The sequence below is a fragment of the Thunnus maccoyii genome, chromosome 11 (genome assembly GCF_910596095.1).
Source record: "Thunnus maccoyii chromosome 11, fThuMac1.1, whole genome shotgun sequence".
NCBI classification, from domain to species: Eukaryota; Metazoa; Chordata; class Actinopteri; order Scombriformes; family Scombridae; genus Thunnus; species Thunnus maccoyii.
In genome coordinates this window covers 28,016,994-28,042,821 of record NC_056543.1, presented here as the reverse complement: position 1 = coordinate 28,042,821, position 25,828 = coordinate 28,016,994, and the positions used below count along the sequence as shown (strand labels likewise).

The window sequence follows — 25,828 nt, the reverse complement described above, 5'->3', positions numbered from 1 at the left end:
CATTTAACGAGCTATATTAATTATTTTTTATACAAACATAGAAGACTTTTGACGAACTTTGTTTTTGTTGGGAATTTTAACAAAGATGTGGACTAAGCTGGACATTTTACAGTTGAAAAATAAACTTGTGCTCTCTGGTGGACAAACTATGTAATTTCTGATTAATTTCAAACATATCTTTGGTATTTATGTACTTATAATTTCTTGTTACTTAACAGCTGACATTTACACTGGTACTGATACATCTGCAATGAGCTGACATCGAGTGATTTATAGAACTGGCTCTGAATAAATAGACAGAAAAGGTGACAAATGAGCCATTTGAGGCACAGAGAAATGGTTCACATGAAATAAAGCTTTTAATGTATCCACATTTCTACCACACTAAGATTCAAGAATAAGATTTCTTTACACAATTCAAAAATGACCAAAGTGAGAAAGGTTTTTCTTTAAGTGTTTTATGATTTTACATTACAGCATCTTTTACATTGTACACACAATGTGCTCATTGAATTAATGTGGCACTGATCATTATTCAGTTTGTGTTGGTTTGAAAAAGCACTAATGTTATTAGTATGTTGGTTGTTGTTGACACATACAATATGCTGTAATTAATGCAGATGTTATGACTCCTGACAGCTACAGTATGTTGCTTTGTGACCAAACCAGAGGTGAGGAGGGAAGGAAACATTAAATGATGACAAGTGATGGCACTGATGGTGACAATTACACAGTTTTAGAAGCTTGGCAGAAAATTTCAATCTCAGGTTTCTACCTCATGGATGATCATAAGAGACAAGAGGATTCACATGCTGTTTACACAAGAACATTCATCAGGCAGTGTGGACTCTGATGAGCAAGAAGCACAATGTATTACTGTAATACTGAAAACTTTATTGAACCTGAACAGTTTCATGAAGAAGAAGCAAGCCATCTTTAGGTGGTTTGGTGATATAATTATACATTATTTTCCTTATTATTTATTTTAGCCATGATTTGTAGGTAAAGGACATTCCTGATGCCTTTCCACCACAATCCAAAAATTGATTTACACTTTTAATCTCAAAGTTAATTATTCCCCAATACTAAACCTTTTTCTCACAGATCCATCTCAGACTGGTATCACAAGACAAATCATTCCAATTCATTAAAGTGTTCCCGCCAGTGATGATGTGGGCACAGTCCTCTTCCCCAAGCTTTGAATATCCACCACCATTATCAGGCTGTGATGCCCGCCAGTACCTAGAAGATCAACAAAAAGGAAAAAGGACGTTGTTGGACATTATCTTTGACATGAACACCGTCCTCTGCTATTAACGAAGAAACACAATGAAAAAATAATTAAAAAAAATGTTTTTGGCTGGTGCAGTAGGAGCCAGTATTGTGTACCTGTGTTTTTAAAGTGGGACTAATTAATGTTTTTATATCAGATTTTTTTTTTTTAACATTTGTGTCAGTCAATATAGTCAGGAAAAAAATACAGCGGTTAATAATTTTATGGGTTATGACATTTTGTTCAATAACATCTCTAAAGCCTAAATATAAATGTACTGAATGTGCTGACCTTTGAAAATCCCACCATAAAACTCAAATATGTGAATTTTTCAAGATCACTGCCTCCTGACCGGAGCTGGTAGATAGAGGACTTATTAAAGGAACCACAGCAACCTCTGGTAGAATTATTGGCTTAAATATATTTTCAAGAGAGAGTTGTTGTTGGCGGTGTCATATCTATACTACATATTGTCAAAAATGTTTGGTGGAAGTTACAGTAGTATTTATTATTAGTATATATTTGATTATATTCAATCAAAGTGAAGCACATTTACTTACTTTACAGACAGTTGACTTCCATCAGTCCATTCCCAGGTCTTCTCTTTTACTCTGTCAGTCAAGCCAATCCAACCCTGAGTTCCTTCCTTGGCAAAGTTAGAGAGGAACTTCTGTTCAATGAAAAAAGAGGAAAGTCACAGTATTTATATTTTATTCAAGCATTTCGAGCAAGCACACATACCAGGTCTGCTCCGTGTGTCTCGAGCTGCAACACACCCGTGCTGCAGTTATCAATCGCAGCCTGTGTACTCACTGCACTCATTTTACAGCAAAGAGCCTCCAGTGAAGACTAGCTTTGCAGGCCAGCCTTTCAGATAGGGACTCTATTCTCACCAACATCACCACTGAGGAGAACCCCAACTTGGTTTGGTCAAGGAGAATAATCCCAAAGATTTGACACCTGATGTGCTGAATTTATTGGTCAAGGAACCCCTTGGATTATGAGGAGGAGGACAAAACCGGGGGAAGAATTTCTGATGTCAGACGAGAATGACGAAGATGATTCTTCATTTATTCCCCCTGCCCCCAGACCATCAGCTCTCTGTGTCTGTCTGCTGCTGTGTGGCGGAGAGGCTGAAAATCCTGTAGCCCACCATCATAGTGGAAGCTCCTCACTCTTGCTATGAAGAGAAGAACTTAACCCAAGCCAAGCAGGCTGCAAGGCAAGATTTCCCGGCATTTCCCGAGGTCCAAGAGGAAGTCAGAGTCTCCTGGAAAGACGAGCCATATTCCAGCAAGACCTCTATTCAAGGAGCATCTTCCCTGGATTTGAAGGGACAGATAAACACGCCATGGTCTGCATGCCACCCATGGAGCCACTGGTGGCAGTCCACCTCCACCCACGGTTGTAGGCTATGTCATCTAGACTGCCCATCCTCCCGTCCCATGCTGATTGTTTTGCTGATTTAGCCGATTGAAAGGGCATGCAAGATGGCAGCCTTGATGGTGAGAGCTTCCAGTGTCACCTCCTTGTATATTCATTAACTATTTACAGTTTTTTACTATTGCTAAAACACAGTTTCTGAAACCAGGGCCCACTTACACAAAAAAAACATATACACAAAATACAAAATATCTTACATTTCTTGCAAAAGCAAACACTTCATTCAAAACTATATAAACTCTTCTAAAAATGGTATTTTTGCGTCACAACTTTACACACAAACACCAAATAAATAGCTCTTTCAACATGCCAACTGAACACTGTTGTGCTAAGTAAAAAACACCATTATCTAGAGTCTTTGGCATTTTTCATTTGTAGCATGCAGTAAATATAGACTAGCCATGCAAAAACACAACTAACACAAATGCAATGGGGAAAAAAAAAAAATTGTTTATTCTCAATACTCATATACTCGTAACAGTATCAGACACAATTACTTTAACTGAAGATGACATGAACAAAACTAAAATAAAATAAACAAAATACAATATGTTGCAATTGCAGTCCATTCTGTCTTCGATGACCAGTTGTTTCATCTGAAGTTGATGCTACTTCAGTAGACGGCCCAGTGTGGATAAACTTATCCTGTTCATGTTGTTGAATATTGTGTTGTCAGTGATGATGTGGTGTTGCAGTTGTCGCAAAAATATGCTGTTGTTTGCAATGACCATGTTTATGATGTGTTGTTCCTGTTCTTGTGTGAACAGTTGATTTCTTCCTCCAGTACGGGGGTCACCTTGGAATTCTACAAAAACAGAATGCAAATGTCTAAGATCTCCTTATGAAATACTGTAAAATCACATAGAGGATAGGATTTCTTACCTGTTCTCATTTCAAAATGTTCGAGTGACACCTGCTACAGTGTAGCAGCTCAAATTAGGCTGGACCCTCTGACCAGCCTCCTGTAGACTCAACCGATAGTTGATTACATGACCGACCAAAGTGGCCTGGATCTCATCTGTGACAGTTCTCCTGATTTGTCCTCTTACCACTCCTCGTTCTCTGTGTCCTCCTCCTCCTTCTTCTCGCTCGTCCTCCTCCTCTCCCTTGTCTTCCTAGTCCCTCCTTTTACTCGAACACCTTCCTCTAAGTCACTCCAAAATTGGCCTCCATTGCTGTGCACACCAAAGAGCAAACCTAAATCCTATTAATAGTGTTCAAGCTCTGATTTCTAAGTGGTCTTATGGGTGGTTATGGGTGTTTTCACATGTTCATTCTGGGTTCAGGTAATTGATAATTGAGTGTGGTATTTCAATGGCAGTGTTTAGCAAACAACACACACAGGCTTTCAGTTTTGAATGATGTGTCTAATGTAGATAACTGTGTGTAGTTATTTGCAAAGTGTGTTTTAGATTTTCAAACTTAGTGCAAAGCTGAAAATGTGCTTATGGTTTAGCACACCTGGTCAATAGATAGGCTACATGAGTTAATGGTTTCAATAATTGTGCCACACGTACCAATTTTTTCGTCTTGGCAGCTGCAAAAAACTGTTAATAACTGACATTTTTCTTCTTGAAATCGGCCATGTTGACCGGGGTGATGATTTTTAAGTGTGTGATTAAGTTAATTGTTCCAAATGTTTTCAAGGTTGTCCCTCCACGGCTTATTTTGGACTTAAATTTATTACAAATTGCAAACTTTGTGTCTTCTTCACTCATGCTAACGAACTTCTACACCAACAACATGTTGTGTGTGTGTGGCTGTGGCTTTCTGTGTGCTGTGTGCGCGATGTGCATGTTGTGTGTGTGTGTTGCTGTGGCTGTCACGCTGTGTGTGCAATGTGCATGTTGTGTGTGTGGGTGTGTCTGTGGCTGTGGCTTCCTGTGCGTTGTGTGCATGACGTGCATGTTGTGTGTGTGTGTGGCTACACTGACTGTGCCGCAGCTGCTTCTGTGTGTGTGATGTGACCCATAGTGCGGCTTTGTGCAGAAAATTTGACCGGCAAAAAATCCAATTTACGAGACAGATTTGCCAGTCACCAATGGCTGATCAGCTGAAAACTGTCCGCTTTAGATCAGTGGCTGATCAATTGGTGCATTTCTAATTTATATTAATATAGCTAATATCTTATGCAAAATTAGAAGGGCCTACTACAACCCCCCCCCAAAAAACAAGGAAAAACAAATGAAAATAGTCTTTATCAATTAACAAGTCCAAGTCCTCGTCTGCAACTTCCAAGTCCAAATGCAGTCAATACTCGAGTCCAAGTCCAAGTCTGAGTCATCAGTGCTCAAGTCCAAGTCAAGTCACGAGTCCTTAAAATCAGTGGTACACACTGGTACACACATCTGCGCACACACACATGCATGCAGGCATGCAAGCAGGCAGACAGGCAGGCACACATCGTACCTGTTCTTCAGCGCTGTCTATGACCACCAGATTTGCTCCTCTGTCTCTGCAGTCCTTTCTGCCTTCTTCCCAAGAACCAGACTCATTAGAAAGGAGATAACAGGCACAACGGAACAGCCTCCATCCTGTAGGACAAGTTCTCTCTTCAAGAGAGACTTAAAAATCAGAAAGAGTAAAATTCATCTACTGCCAAAGATACAATATGGAGGTTAAAAACATGCATGCATGCTATTCTAATTATTGCAGCAACATAATGGCTAAACACAGCTGCAGGTAAAGTACATGTAGTTTGAAAATATTTATGAGTCTTTGTGTCTCATACAGTAATAGTCAGTTTCATACGTACTGAGAGGGTGAGGACTTACGTTGTTAAAGGCAAATGAATATATGAAATTGTTGGGACTGATATGTTTTCTTGTTTCATAATAAAACTGTATTTATGATTACTATTGTCTTTTTATCTTCTTTTATTCTCGTCTCAACATATTTATATTTTCCTTTGAGTTACTGGTTGGTAGGCTATGTTGTCAGTTAGTTTGAAGATAGTTTTAAGATTGATGACTTTTGTTTTCATAACTAATCATCATGTTTAATTTTTAAACAATAAACATATATCAACCATAAAGATTACGATTTTAATGTAAAGAAATAACTGTCACAAGTCAGTAAGTCTTCACAAATGTCATGTGCAAATGTGTGCTTGCAGGTTTGACACTTACAAGTGACAATTAGGAGGAAATGGATTTATTTAGACTTAGTAAGACTTTACTAAATATTTGAATGTATAAAAACATCATATTAAAATACTTGACTAAAACTCCTCTCAAGCTGTAAATCAGATGCCAATTTGAAGAAATCCTTTAGTGTTACGGTGGTAAACTGGTGGTAATGGCAGATAATGGTATGTGTGTGTGTGTGTGTGTGTGTGTGTGTGTGTGTGTTCACTCTCGTCTTAACAGAAACTCATGTTTGCTTTGAGAAGGGTCTACGTTACACACAGAGATATGTGGTAGAGACACATCTGCAGGCTGCAAATACATTTTACAGAACTGTGAGTACAGAGAAGCACCTAACCACATAATCTATTTAAGTTTTCACCAGAGTACTTCTGTATTAAAGAATGTATGTGTGCGGTGTCCACACTTACTCAGCCTGTTCTGCTCTTTAGTCTTTTCAATGATGCTGGCGTTCAGCAGGTCTCTCTCTTTAGTCATTTCAATGATGCTGGTGTTCAACAGGTCTCTCTCTTTAGTCAGGTTGGCTTTTACAGTGGAGAGTTCTTCAGCTGAATGCTGCACTGAGTAATGGTCTGAAATCAATGAAGAGGCAGTCTTATATTTTATAAAATATCTAAAATAGCAAATAAATAAAAAGAGTATCATATCAGTACATGGTTGGTAGACTAATGGGTGGTTTGGAATACATTTGTTCCTATGGGTCCTTTTTGAATTCATATTAAAACTGCTTAAATGTCAGTCACTGTTGTGACATTTCATATTTATCCAATAAAGCTGTCTTACTATCTTGTATGTTACATCCTCATTGTATACTTAATATGCCATGCCTTTTGAGAATGCCACTCCTGAGATGATGTATGTTCACATTAGTGGATATAATTTGTCAAAAAAATAAAAGTAAAAAAAAACTGAAAACAGACATCTTTCTACAACGTTAAATGCAAAACTATAAAAATAGTTACTGTATCCACCCAAGTCAAAATATTTCCTCATGTTGGCCCGTCATTGTGACCTGTGTGAAAAGTTTTACACTTAACCAACATATGTAATATGCAGCAGAAAGACGTGAAAAATCCAATCACTGGCGTAGTGTTTTGATAATGATACTCCTGTGTAAAAAGTCAAAAGTTTAGACACACTTTCTCATTCAAGGGAATGAGAAGGTGTGCCCAAACTTTCTACCGGTTCTGTATACTGTATATAACATATATGTGTTATGATACTGAACAAAATTTGACAGGACAACTTTTACTAGCATTCAAACATGGTTTGCCATCAAAATCAAAGCTCACTTGATGCGCGGGTTTATCCAAATATCTACTTGCACAACTATTACTGCTTGAATATTAATTTTTGCCTTCTTGGTAAAAATTCATATTTACAAAATATGTAAATGTTTCTTTTTTGTTGTTTTGTGTGTTGTTTTTCTTTTTACAATACCTTTGTAAATAAAATTGAAAAGCTGCTTTGAGAAAAAAGATAATACATAAAGAAAATAAGAGAATGGAACCAAGACAACCCAAAATATAAACTCAAATAAACATCCTGGTAAAACATGAACATTTTTTGATGATAGTCCTACATGATCACTGATTTCTGAATGTTAACCAGACTCACAGTGGACACCGAGGCCGATGAGTCCAGCCAGCAGGAAAACACTCAGCAGCCCCAGACAGAGAACAACAGCTCTATAAAATCTCCTCTCTGAGCTCCTCGGACCTGAACAGAGCAAAGACCAGTGAATCCAATCAATCATACAACAGGATTAATGACAGATTAAAACATACTACTCACAGCTCAGCATGTCAGCCTCTCTGTCTGACTGAACATTCTTACCTGTCTGATTTGCTGAAGGTCTTGAATCAACAGGTTTCATACGTTTAACATTGACATAGATTTGCTCCATCACTCAAAAGGATGTTATGTTAAAGATGAAATGCTTGTTGGTTTCAGTGTCTCTGTCTTTTAACTACTGAGGAAGTCACCAAGGTGGAGGTGTTAGGTACCACATGTTGAATGTGGTTTCTGTGACAGCTCTCTACTGTCTTCCTTGAAACAGGATTGTTATAGTAAAACACACCAAATTACAATTATAGAGGATTAAAGACCCTAAATTTACAGATTATGTTTTTACCATGACGTAATTTGTTACTGAACGTATTTTTATGAGGGGCCGTTAGGGACATTATTCAGAATTACTTGCATATACATGTACTTTTCCTCTCACATACACATATGAAACCAGACTCATTCACATACTATACCAAAAACCACAAACACATACAAGTGCAATGCTTTTACATACACAACTGAAACACTCTCATGAAAACTATTGAAAAGCTTCCTCATATACTAGTAAAGTGTGCTCATATACACAGTTGAAATGCTCTCATAAGGTATTGTGAAATCCTTTTATATAAACCATTGAAAAGCTTTCACATTCACTATTGAAGAAAAAATTGTATGATGCCATTTCAGTCTGTTGTATAAGAGGATTTCAGGTAAAACAGAAGGCATTTCAGTTGAACCGGAAGGTGATTGAGAAAAGAGAGCGCATGTTTTTTGTTTGTTAGTCACACTGATGTCTGCTCAACAGCCTGCAAGAGGCAGGGCGTTACTTAACAATCAGGCAGCAACCGACTGTTGCAACTCCAGGTGTGGACACGCTGGACAGTCACGTAGCATCGCTCTTCCCATCCCGCCAGTGTAGCAGCGTGCCACTGCCAGCTGCAGCTCCAGTCAGGAGAGAATGTACACCATGTTATCAAGCGCAGCAGTTCTTCAGCACATGGACATCACCTACGAGGAGAAGGTAATTATAAATAGTCAGGAGTTTGAAATGATCTTTTATATTGCTGTCCTACATTATTATTATATCAGGTTACGTGAATACTTGCACGTCCAAATACCAATCTGAAAAACGATTATCTGAATATTTTGATATTCAGGGCCAGGCCTAACTTACTCTATAGCTTAGCTTTATATATTTATAGAACGGCAATCATTTCCAATCTTATGTATTAACAGACCGTTACCCATTATTTTCCCTTTGGCAGGGACTGTGAACCGACCCCTCCTACTGCTTAACGTTATATATTTCCTCTCTTTATCCGCCAAGATATGAAAGCAGCGGCAAAAAAAATAGCAGTAGTTTTATAATTCGGTGCTCTCTCAAATCTTTGCAGGCAAACAAGAGGAAATATATAACGTTAGGCAGCGTGGGTATGGTTCACAGCCAGAGGAGGGTCGATAAGGGGTGACGGTTAGTATTTTGCTCTTGTGAAACTTGCCATACTTGATTTATTAGATATATCAAATTATTTATTACTGCACTATTTACTATTTGTTACTACAATTGCGATATGATTTGTAATATAAGAGGGAATGATAATTTTGGCTGTGGTTGTTCCACTGGATTATGAATTCTGTAACTGCCCTTTCTATTCTTGGTAAATAAACATTATGCAGACAAAACAGATGTAGTACATTCAATGAATCCAGTATATCCTGTTTCTCCATGAAGTTAAAAATGTTTATAAAGTGTCTTGATACAACTCTATTGAGTTCTGCCCATAATCTCTCAGTCCTTTGGTTGTGTGATAACTCAATGACTGTTCAATCCCCTTCATTCCAACATAAAACGAGCAACCTGTATATTTTCCATACTGTGATCACATTTGACCCTTAAGGGCAAACCAACGTTCTTTACTCCTCCTAAAAACAATTAAAAGACACTTGAGGCTCTGTTGTTAAATAAGCACCATAAGTATATAATAGTCAACACAGCCATGAAAAACCATCCACCACCAAATCAGCTTGTGGTTGACATCAAATGCCTGTTGGGAGATATACACTACATTAAAGAAAATATATACTTAAAACTTACCAACTATATCAAAGTGTTGTTTACCTCGGTGGTGGAAGAAGTATTCAGGTCCTTTACTTAAGTAAAAGTACCAATACAGCAAGGTAAAAATAAAAGTAAAAATCCTGCATGAAAAATCCAACTTTAGTAAAAGTATTATGAGCTTGATGTAGTTAAAGACTGACTGACTGAGTGACTGATATATTATCATATATGACATCATTAATACTGAAGCATCAGTGTTAGAGCAGCATGTTACTGTTGCAGCTGCTGGAGGTGGAGCTAGTTTCAACTACTTTACATACAGTTAGCTAGTTTAGTCCAGTGGTTCCCAACCTAAGGGTCGGGCCCCTCCAAAGGGTCACCAGATAAATCTGAGGGGTCGTGAGATGATTAATGGGAGAGGAGAGAAGAAAAAACAAAGTTCTGATACACAAATCTGTTTGCAGACTTTTTCTATAATCTTGGATTTTCGATGAAATATTGGATCATATAAACATTTATTGAAATGAAAGCATGTGAGAAGTTTAGAGGGAAAAATCACTATTTGGTGGAACTGTTACCAACTCATAGACATCTGAAATGTGACCCTGACTACACACTGCTTTTTGTAAGACGTCAAAAGTCAAAAAGGTTGGAAACCACTGGTTTAATCTTTAACAGTGTGTTGGATTTTAAAAAAGCTTGTTATATTATCCATTGTGACAAATCTTCATCTGAAAAGTGACTAAAGCTGTCAAATAAATGTAGTGGAGTAGAAAGTACAATATTTCCCTCTGAAATGAAGTGGAGTGGAAGTATAAAGAAGCATTAAATGGAAATACTCAAGTAAAGTACAAGTAACTCAAAATTGGACTTAAGTTCAGTACTTAAGTAAATTAATTTATTCATTACTCAAGTTATTTTCCACCACTGGTTTCCCTCATAGATAATACAAAACAGTTACAAGTCAACTTACCATAATTCGTTGGGGGCCTGAACATTATAGACCCTTCAGTGTATAGCATGATGATGTCTAAATGACCACCCAATGGGATCCATTTGACACAAGCTCTAGCTGACCCACCAATGCTGAACCCTTAAGCCACATGATCTCAGGTTTCCAAGTACGTATGCTTCACTTGCATTTGGAGTGTTCTGTAGTATATTAGTCACAACGCTGTCCAGGTCTTGATTTGATAATACTGCATATCTTAATGGTTCAACTCCCAGAGTTTGTCTATGTCTGTATAGGGTTCTTTGACTGATTCCAAAGCATGATGCAATTCTTTGCCATGTCATACCAATGGACACACAGAGAGAAATCTGTTTGGCAGTTATGGTGTATCGGGGCTGTCCTGGATGGCCAGTAAAGGTTGTTGGGGGTATCTAATTGTTGGTGACATCAGTGGATCAATGTCTGGCCTCATGTTCATGCAGCAAGTTGCCAAAACATCTATACAATGATTCTAGTAGGTTACTGACATGATAATCATCTCTGGACACAGCAAGAAATGCAGATAGAGTTCATGTATGATCCTGGAGCAGTCTATAAAGCCTATAAAGTTTGGACTTGAAAAACAAAAAGGATCAGACGGACATACATTGTGATTGAAGTACTCAAAATTTAGCAAGAGCACATGCACATCCTAGTGTGGAGTCTTTCTGTTTCCTTCAGATGACAGGAAGGCCTTCCTTCTTAACTGTAATACTCGTATTCACCACTGAACTGTTATATTTCACAATATTATACGTGAGCATTCCAGTTAGTATATGAGCACATTTTAGTAGTATGTGTGAAAGTGTTTCAGTAGTCTATGTAGAAGGTTTCACTAGTTTTTATGAGAGTTTTTCAGTTGTGTGAGTAAAAGTGTTTCACTCGTATGTTTGTGAGGTTTTCAGTATACTATGTGGATGAATTTTGTTTCATATGTGTATGCGAGAGGAAAATTTTCCGCTGTGTATATGAGCACATTTTACTATTATGTGTGAAAGCTTTTCACTAGTTTATGTTATAGGATTTCACAATACTATATGAGAGCATTTTAACTGTGTATATGAGCACAGTTAAATCATTTTGATAATCTGTTCAGTTGTAATGTTAGCTTGAAAGAGAGATGATACTGATTAGTGTGAAGGTATTTCTCCAAAGTCATATTGCACTGGTAGGAGAAATGTGGTCTACACAAAGATATAATTTCAACCCATTTAATGTTTTACATAAAATGTCATAAATGTGGAACTATATGGTAGGGGCTGGAGCTGAATCTGAAAACAGTATTCGGAAAAGCACTAATGGGTTTAATGGGTTATATAGTGGGTTTTTATGAATAGTTATTTTGTACAAATATTTTAAAAATGATTTGTTTTTGGGAGGAAAAAAACTGTCTGTGTCACAGGTGTATTAAGAGCTGCAGGTCTGTGTGTCTGGTAGAGCTGAGCTTTGGCTGAGTGGTCAGAGCCCTTGTCAGTGTTTGGGGGGACTGGGGTTTGAGACCCTATGTGGGAACCGTCCTTTGCTAGACTATTTCACTGTGATTTGCAGTGTGAAATTTTCATCCTCTACAATGTGCAAATAATAGCCTATTGTCATTTTGGAGCCTAGCTAAAAAACCACTTCCAAATTTCTCAGTTGAAAGCCAGTATTGCAGATCCCGGTGAAATATAGTCTAAATATGAACTTTCAATCAACATCTTCAAATAGTTGGTGAAAATCTTTCAATTAGAACCTGTTTTGAACGTCTTTTCACCTGTGACTATAGCCATTTTTTAAATGTTGTTTCAACAGTAAAATGCTCACTGGGACAGCACGGTGAAGACGCCAAGCTTCCAGGCATCCTGACCATAACGGAGCAGGCCGGGGGTGGAGCACATCCAGAGTTGAGGGAAAAAAGACGACCCCAGGGATGTAGCTAATGAGTTCAAAGCCTGATTGAGATAAGTAACGGAAAGACAGCTGGCTGCTAGAAACTTGGTGGTGTGCTTTTTCTTGCATGGGCAGGGCCTTCCCTAGCACATCATAAACCTCTTCTTGTATTATTTTCCTGAAGTCATGGCTAGATATTTCACCGTGACATCAGAGCTCACCTGAGATTTATTTTAATAAAGTGATCTCTATTTTTAGAACAGGTTAGTAAGCTATTTTATTTTTTTGAGAAAATTGAAAGGAAAACTGAATATAGACCTATGGAATTACACTTGAAAATAGGGTCCAAAATTCTGAAAAATACTGAATGAAACATATTTACTCTACCCCGATGACATCACACCTGCACCATCTTTTGTTTCAAGCCCACAACACAGATCATATGTATTGGTGTATACAGCAGGTGTAGGAACCACAACACAAAAGTCTAATTATATACACAATACACATTAAAGATGTCATATTGCTTTAGACTGAAGTCCAGCAGGATACATAATATACAATATGATCTACATTGTGTCATAAAGCCCAATATTACATTCGACAATTAAGTCCACATGCAGCTGGTCTATAGACACAAAAGACAGCTCTGGGGAACCTTAATGCTTGGAGGTGGAGGTTGTGATGGATGGTAGGTGTACAAACGGTCCTGTCTAACAGTCAACGTTGGTTCCTTTGAACCATGAAGACAATCCTCCCTCAACTCCAACCAAGTAGTTTTAGTTAAGTAAACAAAAGAACAGCTGTCTCTCATGTCAAAGCCACATGGTTTGCTGACCCACCTGTCCACCTGAACTCTTCCTCAAGTCACTTGTACAAACAACCAGTGCTTTTATTTTTCTGGAGAAGACAGTCTCAGATCTCATCCAGTAGATTGTCTAGATTGAGATACAGGATGTTCTGTTTCATTGTTAGAGTTGTTTTCTTCACTTAGTGCCTGTTGAATACAGCATGAGAGTGTGGTGAAAAGACAGATCATCTTTTAACCAAGTTCAGTTTTGAATGAATGAAATCCCCATCTGTTGCTGACCTCTCACATCCCAGTAGAACAAGGTTTTTCTGCACAATTAATGATAAAAGAAACATAAAGACACTGAAAACAAATTAATTATTTAAAAAAGATTTTAATTGTTTTCATAATTACATAAAAAGCCACAACCAGTATCAGCTACCAGCATTACAAAGGACATCATGACAAACGTCTGACTCCAGTACAGTGCTTATATGTTGTAATTGACTGACTTTATATTGACTCATCTGTTGAATAGTTTTGGTTTACATTTCATCTAAAATAATTTGATAATTTTCTCACAACAGCAAGTGTTTCCTGAGTGAAACCACTAATTATCAAGTAAAATTCACAAACACTGATGGCCTCTGCTAAAGAGATCTGTCAGCTGATGAACACACTTCATTTAAAAATTACTTTCAGGAAAGTTTCATTTGATGATTATAATAAGACATAATTACACAAAATCTATATTACATTGTTTAATTATGATATGAGGGATGTCATAAGAAATGGTCTCAATCAGGTTTTTTGCAACTTTCAACTATCATGAAATCTTTAGCTAAGACATTAATCAAAATAAAGGTTTTTATGAATCTGTTGCATTTTGCAGAGGTTTGATTTGTTTTATCTGTCTGCTTCTTTTAGTTGTTTGAAACATTGGAAATTGGTTAATGAAGCTCTTCTGGCAAAAGCTGTAAACATCTAATTTATAGAAATCTCTTTAAAAAGGCAGAGCAGAAGCAAAAGGTCATCAGCACAGCAGAGAAAAGTTTTAAATTCACACACATACAAACTGATTTGCCTTTTGCAAAATCATAGTTTGCTTTGAAAAAGCATTTTTACATATTATACACCAGCATTTTTCTCACAGATCCACCGCAGAGAAGTATCACATGACAGATCATTCCAGTTGTCTCCAGTTTTCCCCTCAGCCCTGATATGTGCACAGTCCTCTTCACCCCACTGCGGATCTCCATTTCCATTATCAGGCTGTTTTGTCGTCCAGTAACTACAGGTCAGTGAACAAGAGAATCGTGACACTTAATCTCTGACATGAACACAGTCCTTCACTGGAACATAAGAAAACTGAATATGTCTCATTCTATTCATTGTACTTATTCTTCCTGGCAAGAAGTAGGGTTGTAAATAATATTTCTTCACAAACATCACAGAATGGAATTTATTCTATCTTGCATGATGTGCCTTAGTATAGTTTTGAGCTATAGAGTAGCAAATTGAACGGGGCTGCAGGTTCACTGTAGTATTTTTCCTAAATATAAATTTGCAGTCATCAAATAGCAACAAAGGAGCCTCCTGTATAAATAAACACCCCCATAGTGTTCTGGTCATCAGTTACAGTACTGTACAGTTGGTGAAGTGTGAAACTTGACTGTGGACCAGAAACTCCGTCTCAGATGCACCATGAAATGGTAGTTTGGTTTGATTTTTTTCTCATCATTATCATTTTGCACTGATGATTTAACCAGAAAAGCTTCAGACCAACCTGGAACTGCCAGTCACCTCACATTGTCTGTGATAGAAGATTTAATACATATCACCAACCTCTAATATACAGCAGTGATTGTGTATGTTGTTAATAAACAACCAACTGAAGCCAAACCTTAAAGTCAGTGGTGTTCCATCAATCCATTTCCAGGTTCCCTCTTCGTCTCTGTCAGTCAAACCAATCCAAGTTTCTACCTCAGTGAAGGTAGACAAGAATGTCTGTTTTCAATAAAGAAGGGAAAAAAGTCATATTATTTATATTGTTGTTTGAACAACAATATGCAGTTTACATAGGATTACTCTGAACATATTTGATAAGAATCCATTTAACTATTACTATTATTGAAATATAATAATAATATAATCATTATCATCATATTTTTTTCTTGTTTGATAAACTTAAATTTTAGATTTATTGAAAAAAACTTTTTTGAGGTGCCCTTTTGTTTTTTCAAAATCTCACTTGTACAGTCCTTCTTTAATCCTTTAATGCATTATGGGTTGTTGTGTCTTGTTATTTGTAGAAATAGATAAACTAAAGAAAAAAAACAACAAAACAAAACAAAAAAAATATTGACAGCACAAAGCTTAGTAGAAGCTTGTGGTGTAACGGAACGTAGTTGATCTGTGATCTGTATGAATCGCCTCCCACAGTTCAGCTTGAATGTGAACTGCGGATAAACTGCAAAATGTAATGTCTCATTGGAGACAAAGTAAACAAACTGATGTAGCTACAAGTCATGGACAGACAGCGTGTCACTAACAGGATTTTGAAGAACAACAACCAAACCAGCATCTAGTGGGTCCGTAGTGACATCTGCAGCTATGTTAACATGATGTTTAATGTGCTGCAGCTGAGCAGCTAATTAGTGATCTAGCTGCTCACTGACATTAACGGTGCACTTTTCCCTGGTGAATGTTTGTTTGGTGGCTCATTCAACAAGCTAAACTGCAAAACAAGACGTGTGCTCATGTTTGTAAGTTATCAACAAGTTTTGATGATGTGGACACAGGCTATTTTTTCATTCACTACCATGATTAAAAGAAAAAGGTATCATGCCTCATATTGCATTTTAACTTAACAATTTTGTACTGAATATTTGATATATTTTAAGGTTTTATTTAAACATTGGAGATTTTGAATATTTTCACAGAAGACCACTGGCAAAAGTTCCTTGCTTTAAGTCTTTTACAGAATAAATGGAAAGTAAAGTTATATTTGTCTCCTTTTTCTTTTTTCTCCTTTCCCGAAAAATGATCCGATCCGTGATGCAAAACCATGATACGATCTGAACTGTGAGTTTTGTGATCTGTTGCACCCCTGGTGGGAACTGATTCCCCCAGACTGACCTGTATTTGTCCTCATTTACAAGCACATTTATGTAGTGTCTGCTAACGTTAGCACTATTTGAATACTTATTAATAACTCTTTTTATTTATAAACTTCATCTTTCTCAAGAATCAGGGAATAAGAAATGTCATTAAATTGTGCATAAATTACTGTATACAGAATTCCTGTTGCCAGATATCGTCATGTTTTTTCTTAAACTGATACACAGATCTGTACTAATTAAATACTTGCAGTGTATGAGTGACTGCTTCTGGAGTTTGATTTAAACATAGTGAAAGGTTAAAAGAATGTTAGCTAGCTTGCTAAAGATGAAATGAAATACTTTGATTTTGAGGCAAATGTGCAAATTTAAGAATACCAGCAAAACATGCTACAGAGCAGCACAAGTTCATTCAAATCATTTGAATTATTGTTGTCAAGGTGTTGAACACCAATGATCCATATAAATCAATTAATTACTTAATTAATAAGTAAGTATTTTAGCTTTTTTCAAGGTACAGGAAGATTGTAATCAGGCACAGTTTCTTTGCAAGCATACAAACAAACACTCTGTACCTGTTCTTTAGTGCTGTCTATAACCACCAGATCTGCTCCTTTCTCTCTGCAGTCCTGTCTGCCTGTGAACCAGGAACCAGACTCACTGGAGAGGAAATAACAGGAACATCTGAACATCCTCCATCCTGCAGGACAAGTTTTCTCTGTAACACACAACATTAGAAATTAGACATGGATCAAGTCTGTCTGTATCCAAAGTATGAGGGTTAAAACAACATAACATGTGACTAGAGTTGACTTGTTGATATTCTACCAACTATGGAGCATTTCTGGTGCTGATTTTTAGCTGCAGTTCTGTGGTATGAATACAATTTTTGTGATTATTGCATCTTTCAAATTATTTTGATGACATCAGTTTTTATTTGAAGATAATGGAACAAACTGTTGATTTCAGCTCATTCTTTCTGTGTCCCCATGTCAGATTTTGAAGCGGGATACTAACACTGGATGACACCACAGAAATAAACACATGGATTTATCAAAATCTCAAATCTCAAAATCTCCGCTCACTTTCTTTGACAGCTAGTTTGACTCACTGTTGGATCATGAGCTCAATACCAAGGTTTGGCCAGCAGATGCGTCCCTTTGAATGTATAAAATGCTTTGAAACCATTCTCAGCAGTTCTTCCAAAGCGAGTGGCAAAAGCTTTGTGTCTCCAATCACAACATGCTTTTAATCATCATACAAGGATCTCACAAAGCTCAGCTTTCACACCACCAGATGAAAGTAAAATTTGAATCAACAAAAATTCATGTAATACCACCACTAACATTACATTTGAGTCAGAGTCTTGCACCAGGTAGCTCAAAAAATCATCAACCCTTTAATCCTTTTATAAAACTTTAAATCAGCCTACAGTTAAACCAGTGATCTTTGTGCTATTAAGCAAACATCTGTTTATCCTAGTTAAGGCTAACCTGACTTGTTTTTTGGTCATGTGAAAGTAACAAATAAAGTGTTGTTAACTGAGTGTGTAGTCTGTTGATTATAGGTCAGGTTTCATGTTACATTAACAGGTCAAGTCAGGTGCAGGTCTCTAAAACTGGACTTGTGAGTGCTTTGTTTTGAATAAGACAACCAGAGATTGTCTGAAGTACTTCTGAGTAACGTTGGACCAGTGGAAGAGAAAGCATCCTTCTTCAATAAAAGTATACACTAGATCAGTAATTCTTTGTTTTTAAGAAAATAAAAATATCTTAGCTGTTTCTTCACATATATTAAACATAAGAAAAAATGTTAACCGTCTCACTACAATCATAGTTTTATTATTGTACACAACATATTGATATACAACATATTGATCTTCCATAAAAACTAGTTTTCAATCAGGATCATTTGTTATGATTTTTGGCTACAGACCAAAAATATGACAACCTGAAAGGCACCTTAACATTTGGGGATGCTGTCTTAAAACACAAATAGTTAAGTAAGTAGTTAATTCCGAGATACTGAAGTAAGATACTCACTATGCACTTTGAAAGTTACACAACATTGCTTAACATTAACTGTTTATTTGTTGTTGTTTAATTGAACTATGTCCTGATGACTCAGAACAAATAAGGTGCTTGAACTTATGATATAACTAATGATATACAAGCCAGTTTATGCAAATTCACTTTTAAGTCAGCTTGAACCCTCATTTGGGTTGGCCGGAAGTGCAGCACACTAGTACAGATTATTTTTCGCTGCATATACATATACCATGGAGGTTGATCAAAAACTTTATAGATTGTATTTTTTTTTTTTAATAGCTAAATGTAGCCGGGTAAAATAAAGGTAAATGTGGGTTGAGTGTCAAAGAAAAAAACATCATCATTTGATCAAAGTGCAGAAAATACTCAAAGGAGTGATATAGATTTTTATTTTACGTGGTACTTTGTGCAAAACATCAGCATTAAATACAATATCGGTTGAATATGTGTGAAGGTTAAAAGTGTCCAAGCTAAGATCTTCTGTTTTGATATTTGGTTGAAAAGTGAAACTTTTCTAAAAGTCACTGTAAATGTAACTAGTTTATGTATTAACATTAAAATCTGCCTCCAAACAAAAATATGTTCTGCTTATTGTTGCTTCATTTGGATGTTTGTGCTTCTCACCTTAAATCTGAGTTCAAGGCAATTTTAGTGGCAATTTTCAGGGTTGAACAAAGTTGATTACATATGATAGACATAACTATTTGGGTAACACTTCTTTGACACCAATGTCTATAATGCATCATAAACATACTTAAAATGCATTATACTCTGCTTATAGCACTGTATAATTATAGTTATAAGCACTCATAAATGTCATAAAGCTTTATATTAATAATCATAACATAAAACAATATATAATCTATAAGGTTAAGTATCATAATACTTCATTGCTGGTCACACGCTGACATTTTTTTGCAAGAGTCACAGTGTTTTATAATTCTCATAGTTGGAATACATTATAATCATCTTGTAATGCATTATAATGTGATTGTAAACTACTCTAAGTGGTCACTGGGTGCTTTAAGTGGAGTAATGAAATTCCTGAGGAATAGGTAGATATAATACATTACAAGCTGGTCATGAGTCACTATAGGTGGTTGCTTGCTCTAAGTAAAGTGATTTTGGCACATTTTGCATTGTAACATGCTAAACTTACTGTAGCGTGTTACTAAAGTCACATTTAGCATGTTAGCATGATATTATTGGTTCGAATGCTAACATGTTAAATGTTGATTGTGTTTGGAATTTCCTGATGACAAAAAATATTTTAAAATGTTTGAAGATGAGTAAATACAAGAACGTTTCCACATAAAATTACAACGAACTTCTTGATTGAAGATAATTTGTATAATTAAGAGGACAGATTGCAGGCAATTAAGGACAGGCAATTAAAACTACAAGAGACACTGACATGCTGATTTATAAAGGTTTAAGGAACAAAGTTATCCAAGAGCTAAGAGAAGCAATTTTGGTCTACATTGTATGCAATTTGGCTTTAGAGCAAGTCATTCCACCGAAAATGCTACCTTGCACTTAATAGAGCAAATTAAATCAAGACTTGACAAAGGGGGAGTAGTTGGTGCTGTATTTTTAGATCTGCGTAAAGCATTCGACACAGTAAATCATGATGTTTTAATATCGAAACTCTCTAAATTTAACTTCTCATCTAGAGCACTGGCATGGGTGTCTTCATATTTATCTAATAGGAGACAATGTGTTTAAGTTGGTGACTCACTGTCCAGTAACATGAAGTGCACAACGGGTGTACCACAAGAGTCGGTGTTAGGTCCCCTATTATTTAGCCTGTATATTAATGATCTCCCTCAACAGTATCATGATGCAGAACTACAAATGTATGCAGATGACACCGTTGTGTACACACATACAAAAACAGCTGAGTTAGCTGCTGCTAAGCTAACAATTGCATTGGAAAGGATCACACATTGGCTTAATCAATCATGTCTGAGTCTAAATGTAAACAAGACAAAGAGCATGTTTTCCTCTAAGACTATGGTACAACCTCCTAACGCTGATATTTTCATCAAAGGTGAAAAAATTTACATAGTTACTGATTTTAAATATCTTGGTGTGACACTGGATCCAAATTTAAACTTTAAGAAACATGTTATGGTTTAAACCATAAAGTACAACTTAGCAAATTTTAAACATATTAGAAACTGTCTCTCTTTGGACGCAGCCAAGATATTTATGCATGCTATGATCGTTTCCCATATGTCTTAATCACATGTTGGGGGCAGGCTGGAGAAACAACTATAAGACCTCTTGAGTCCTTATACAAACAAACTCTACAAACTCTGGACAAAAAGCCAATGCATTTCCATCACTGTAGGGTACTGGAGAAATACAATTTACTGAGCTTTGAGAATTTTAGATTATTCTCAAATTTGTGCCCAGTTTATAAATTTTTAAATTGTTTGGCCCCTCCTCCACTATGTGACTTTGTGTCCACTCGCTCAGTAAATTCTATTAGATCCTCCAGAATATCCTCTGTACAAGATTGTACCATACCATTTCGTCGCACTGCATTTGGGCAGTCAGCTTTCTCTGTGAAAGCCACAACTCGGTGGAATGCCCTACCTGATGATATGAAGAACTGTAGTTCAATCAATACATTCAAGGCCAAATTAAAAAATCTACTAAAGATCAGCTATGTGACCACTGAGTCTAAACTCCATCTATGGTCTTCTCATTAGCGCAGGTAGTCTTGCTTTTAATTTGACAAGTTTATATTATTAATTTCTAATTGACATTGTGGGTGTATGTGATGTGCTGTTGTGTGTAGCTTTGTATTTTGTATGGTGTGTTCTGTGTGTTTTTTTGTTTTTTTTGCTTTGTACTGTTTATTGTTGTGCTGTTGTATGTTTTTTGTCAGGGACTACAGATGCAAATTAGCTTCAAGCTAACTCTGGTGCAGTGCATCTTTAATGTTTCAAATTGCACACTGTCCCAGTCAATAAATCAATCAATCAATCAGTCTTCTATTTTCAGCATAGCGTTCTCTGTAGGTGCTCTTCTACAATGTGTGTGCAGCACTGTAAAGCCACAGATGTCACTCACTCTGTACAGACAAACTCTGAAGCTTTTCCATCTCTTTAGCTATTTCAGTGAGGTTGGCAAGCAGCAGGTCTCTCTCTTCAGACACGGAAGAAAGGTTGTTATTACTGTCCTGGAGACGCTCAGTCAGGTTGTCTATGACATCTTCAGCTGAACTGCGCACACTGTGGTCTGAAATAAATCAAAAGACATGTCACATTTATGTTTATTCAGTCACTTATCTCAAATACCATTTTAAAACTTTTAAAATGTACATTTTTAGTAATTACAGCTTCCAGTATCATTTTAAAGCAAATAGCTATCAGGAGTAGTGGAGCAGGTGAACCCAAATGTAGGACAAAACAGCCAGAATGAACAGAAGAAAGTCTCTGTAATAAAGGTGTGCAGGCACAGCAAAATGGAACAAAACAAAAACAGATTGAACAGAGCAGAACTTTACAGAGCAAAGGATCCAGATCTCAAGAAGTTATTCAAAGCAAGTTTTTTTCCTGATTTTCATCCAGTCTTGACTACAACATAAAAGCAGTCCTGGTGTTTGACACTGAGCAGCCCAGCACATACAGCACATGTTGTAAATACTATGCCACCCTGATGTTTTCTCACAACAGGTTCACTAACATTTAACCCTAGTAAAAAAATAAAAATAAAGCGTGACATGTATCCATGCCAGTACAATTTTACAAGCAAACTGAATGTTTTTAGATTTGAAGTATTGTCCCACATAGTAACCTTAAAGGTATTTTTTTTTTCACCTGCAAAATGGCGTTTACATACAGATACATGGGAGAATATTTTCCCTGTTATTAATGTAGTTTTGTGAAACATCACTGAAACAAGTCCATGCAGGTGTCCAGAGATCAAAGACATGACACATATGACCTACACCAGCATTCAAACATGGTTTAAAATATGGCACCAAGGAGAAAGTTGAGGTGATGCTCATGTTCATCCAGACCTCTACCTGCAGAGTTTGGCTGAGAATAAGCAGAGCAGTACAAAATAAATGGAAAAGAAAAATAGACATCTTGCTGTAGAATGTTCCTCCTAAATTCAGTCTGACTTAAACTTCTGAATGTGAAACAGACTCACAGTGGACACCGAGGCCAATGAGTCCAGCCAGCAGGAAAACACTCAGCAGCCCCAGAAAGACAAGAAGAGCTCCATGAAATCTCCTCTGTGAGCTCCCTGGACCTGAACAGAGAAACAGTGAATACAGTCAATGATACAACAAAAGAACAGATGATAATTTAGATCTTTGTGCAACATTTTTACCTGTCTGTTTTGTTGAAGTTCTTGAGTCAACATTTGCATAAATTTCCTCCATCGCTCTTAAGGATGCCAACTATTTTCTAAAGGGTCAGCTCTGAAGCACACGCTACAACGCATGTATAGCATATGATGAAACTCTTGTTGGGTTCAGTTTCTCACACAAATATGCTAAAAATAGATACAATGTGTGATCATTACTCGAAACAGGAACTGCCAAAAACTCTATGAGTCTCTTGTCTTGTTTAACTTTTTAGACAGAAATCAACATATGGATGCTGTTTGGTAGTAAGCTCATTGGAAGGAGATTTTCATTTCTTGCGCGTAGAGAAAATATTCATATTGTTTTTCATAATACAAATAATGGCTGTTGTTTTTTGTCATTCTTACACAGAATGTTCATATTTTACATGTCTGTAAACTGCTCTCTAATACATTTGTTCCACAGAACAGTGGCAACAGGGGTATTATTGAGGAAGTAGATAAGTTAAGGCAAAGCCTTGTGGTATTTGTGTCCATGACACCACTGTCACCAATGTAAAAAATCAGCTGTGTAAGAACAAGCAACACTGATGTAGCAGTATCACCTAGCAGCCCATACAACATACTAATATCACAGTGTAATGGAAAAAACAGTGTTTATGGCGGCACTTATGGGTTTAAATCAGAAGACTTCAAAGACCCAGAGCAGTTGGAAGGTTTAAAAGTCAGAAATATAAGGAGAAACAGTGAGATGTTGTCATTAATTCTATGCTGAACAGGAAACTAGTGAAGAAAGGCCAACACAGGAGTGACGGAGGAGCAGCAGCATTTTAAATAAGTGGCATGCGGGATATGGAAGACTGACTAAGACCAACTTATAAGGAATTACAGCAGTCTAATGATAGATGGCCATCTAATGGGGTGCCTATGCCAAGGCATAAGGAGTGAGATGGTAAGGGTTAGGGTAAGAATATCAGCATCAGAGCCAATCAGAGGCAGAATAGGGACAGGTCAGAATGCGGGTAGGAAAAAAAATAAGGCAGTTGACCAGGCCTGCACACAGACCCACACAACGGAGCCACTGCTGCAGATCCTCCTAGAGTGACTTTACCCTCATACTTCTCCAGCGAGGACTCTTTCCCCCAAGTGTGTAGATTTGGTTTTAACTTGGCAGGCTTTGTCGGACAGACAAAATAAACAGTTGTGTATGTGCACTTGCTCTCTATCTCTTTTCTCTTTCATATGCACACGTGTGCAACCACATAAAGAGCCTGACTGCACAAAGTTTACTTTGAATATGATTTAACTTATATCATGACATTTTCTGATTTGAAATGGATTTTACTTTTTAAAAATTAAATCTGGGACAAAAATTCATATTTAAAATTGACATATGATAGATTTAACAACTATTAAAAATGAATATATAATAACCTGTATACTGTTTAAACCAACTACCTGCTGTAAGGTTTTCAAAGCACCTGAGATTCTGCTGCGATCCAACTCAAGGCTTTCATTATAGAGTCACAGCAATCCTCAAACTTACCTTTAAATCATATCATAAACTTCTTGTATTATTTTCCATTCAAGTCCTGAAGTCATGGCTAGATATTTCACTGTGACATCAGAGCTCACCTGAGATTTATTTTAATAAATTGATCCCTACTTTTAGAACAGGGACTGTTAGTTTTTTGGGGTTTTTTTGAGAAAATTGAAAGGAGAACTGAATATAGACCTATGGAATTACACTTGAAAATAGGGTCCAAAATTCTGAAAAATACTGAATGAAACATATTTACTCTACCCCGATGACATCACACCTGCACCATCTTTTGTTTCAAGCCCACAACACAGATCATATGTATTGGTTCCTACAGCAAGTGTAGGAACCACAACACAAAAGTCTAATTATATACACAACACACATTAAAGATGTCATATTGGTTTAGACTGAAGTCCAGCAGGATACATAATATACAATATGATCTACATTGTGTCATAAAGCCCAATATTACATTTGACAATTAAGTCCACATGCAGCTGGTCTAGGTAGGTGTACAACCGGTCCTGTCTAACAGTCAACGTTGGTTCCTTTGAACCATGAAGACAATCCTTCCTCAACTCCAACCAAGTAGTTTTAGTTAAGTAAACAAAAGAACAGCTGTCTCTCATGTCAAAGCCACATGGTTTGCTGACCCACCCGTCCACCTGAACTCTTCCTCAAGTCACTTGTACAAACAACCAGTGCTTTTATTTTTCTGGTGAAGACAGTCTCAGATCTCATCCAGTAGATTGTCTAGATTGAGATACAGGATGTTCTGTTTCATTGTTAGAGTTGTTTTCTTCACTTAGTGCCTGTTGAATACAGCATGAGAGTGTGGTGAAAAGACAGATCATCATTTAACCAAGTTCAGTTTTGAATGAATGAAATCCCCATCTGTAGCTGACCTCTCACATCCCAGTAGAACAGGGTTTTTATGCACAATTAATGATAAAAGAAACAAACACTGAAAAAAATTAATTATTTCAAAAGATTTTAACTGTTTTCATAATTACATAAAAAGCCACAACCAGTATCAGCTACCAGCATTACAAAGGACATCATGACAAACGTCTGACTCCAGTACAGTGCTTATATGTTGTAATTGACTGACTTTATATTGACTCATCTGTTGAATAGTTTTGGTTTACATTTCATCTAAAATAATTTGATAATTTTCTCACAACAGCAAGTGTTTCCTGAGTGAAACCACTAATTATCAAGTAAAATTCAAAAACACTGATGGCCTCTGCTAAAGAGATCTGTCAGCTGATGAACAGACGTCATTTAAAAATTATTTTCAGGAAAGCGTCATTAGATGATATAAGACATAATTACACAAAATCTATATTACATTGTTTAATTATGATATGAGGGATGTCATAAGAAATGGTCTCAATCAGGTTTTTTGCAACTTTCAACTATCATGAAAT

General features: G+C 36.7%; 1 protein-coding gene across 5 annotated transcripts; it reads right to left on the bottom strand.

Annotated features, from left to right (window-relative positions):
- Positions 1-375: 375 nt before the first annotated feature.
- Positions 376-25,828, bottom strand: LOC121906611 (C-type lectin domain family 4 member E-like). Of its 5 annotated transcripts, none has more exons than XM_042425545.1 (6): positions 22,880-25,828; positions 22,697-22,798; positions 6,273-6,434; positions 5,126-5,280; positions 1,834-1,943; positions 376-1,242 (listed from the first exon to the last, which is right to left on the bottom strand). In XM_042425545.1, the coding sequence occupies exons 1-6, from the start codon at positions 22,929-22,931 to the stop codon at positions 1,086-1,088; spliced, it is 738 nt and encodes a 245-aa protein (XP_042281479.1). In that variant the 5' UTR covers positions 22,932-25,828; the 3' UTR covers positions 376-1,085. The 5 variants fall into 5 exon arrangements, 4 of the variants coding, with proteins under 4 accessions (XP_042281479.1, XP_042281481.1, XP_042281480.1 ...); XM_042425546.1 differs by lacking the exons at positions 376-1,242; positions 1,834-1,943; positions 5,126-5,280; positions 6,273-6,434 and adding exons at positions 12,778-14,653; positions 15,266-15,369; positions 17,057-17,199; positions 21,611-21,778; XM_042425548.1 differs by lacking the exons at positions 376-1,242; positions 1,834-1,943; positions 5,126-5,280; positions 6,273-6,434 and adding exons at positions 14,666-15,175; positions 15,266-15,369; positions 17,057-17,199; positions 21,611-21,778.

Excerpts from the sequence above, each read along its gene's own strand:
- LOC121906611 (XM_042425545.1), bottom strand. The coding sequence starts at position 22,931 with ATGGAGGAAATTTATGCAAATGTTGACTCAAGAACTTCAACAAAACAG. Across the intron at positions 1,944-5,125 it reads TAGACAGCGCTGAAGAACAG|AAGTTCCTCTCTAACTTTGC; the intron begins GTACGATGTGTG and ends TTCATTGAACAG. Across the intron at positions 1,243-1,833 it reads GGAAGTCAACTGTCTGTAAA|GTACTGGCGGGCATCACAGC; the intron begins GTAAGTAAATGT and ends TTGATCTTCTAG.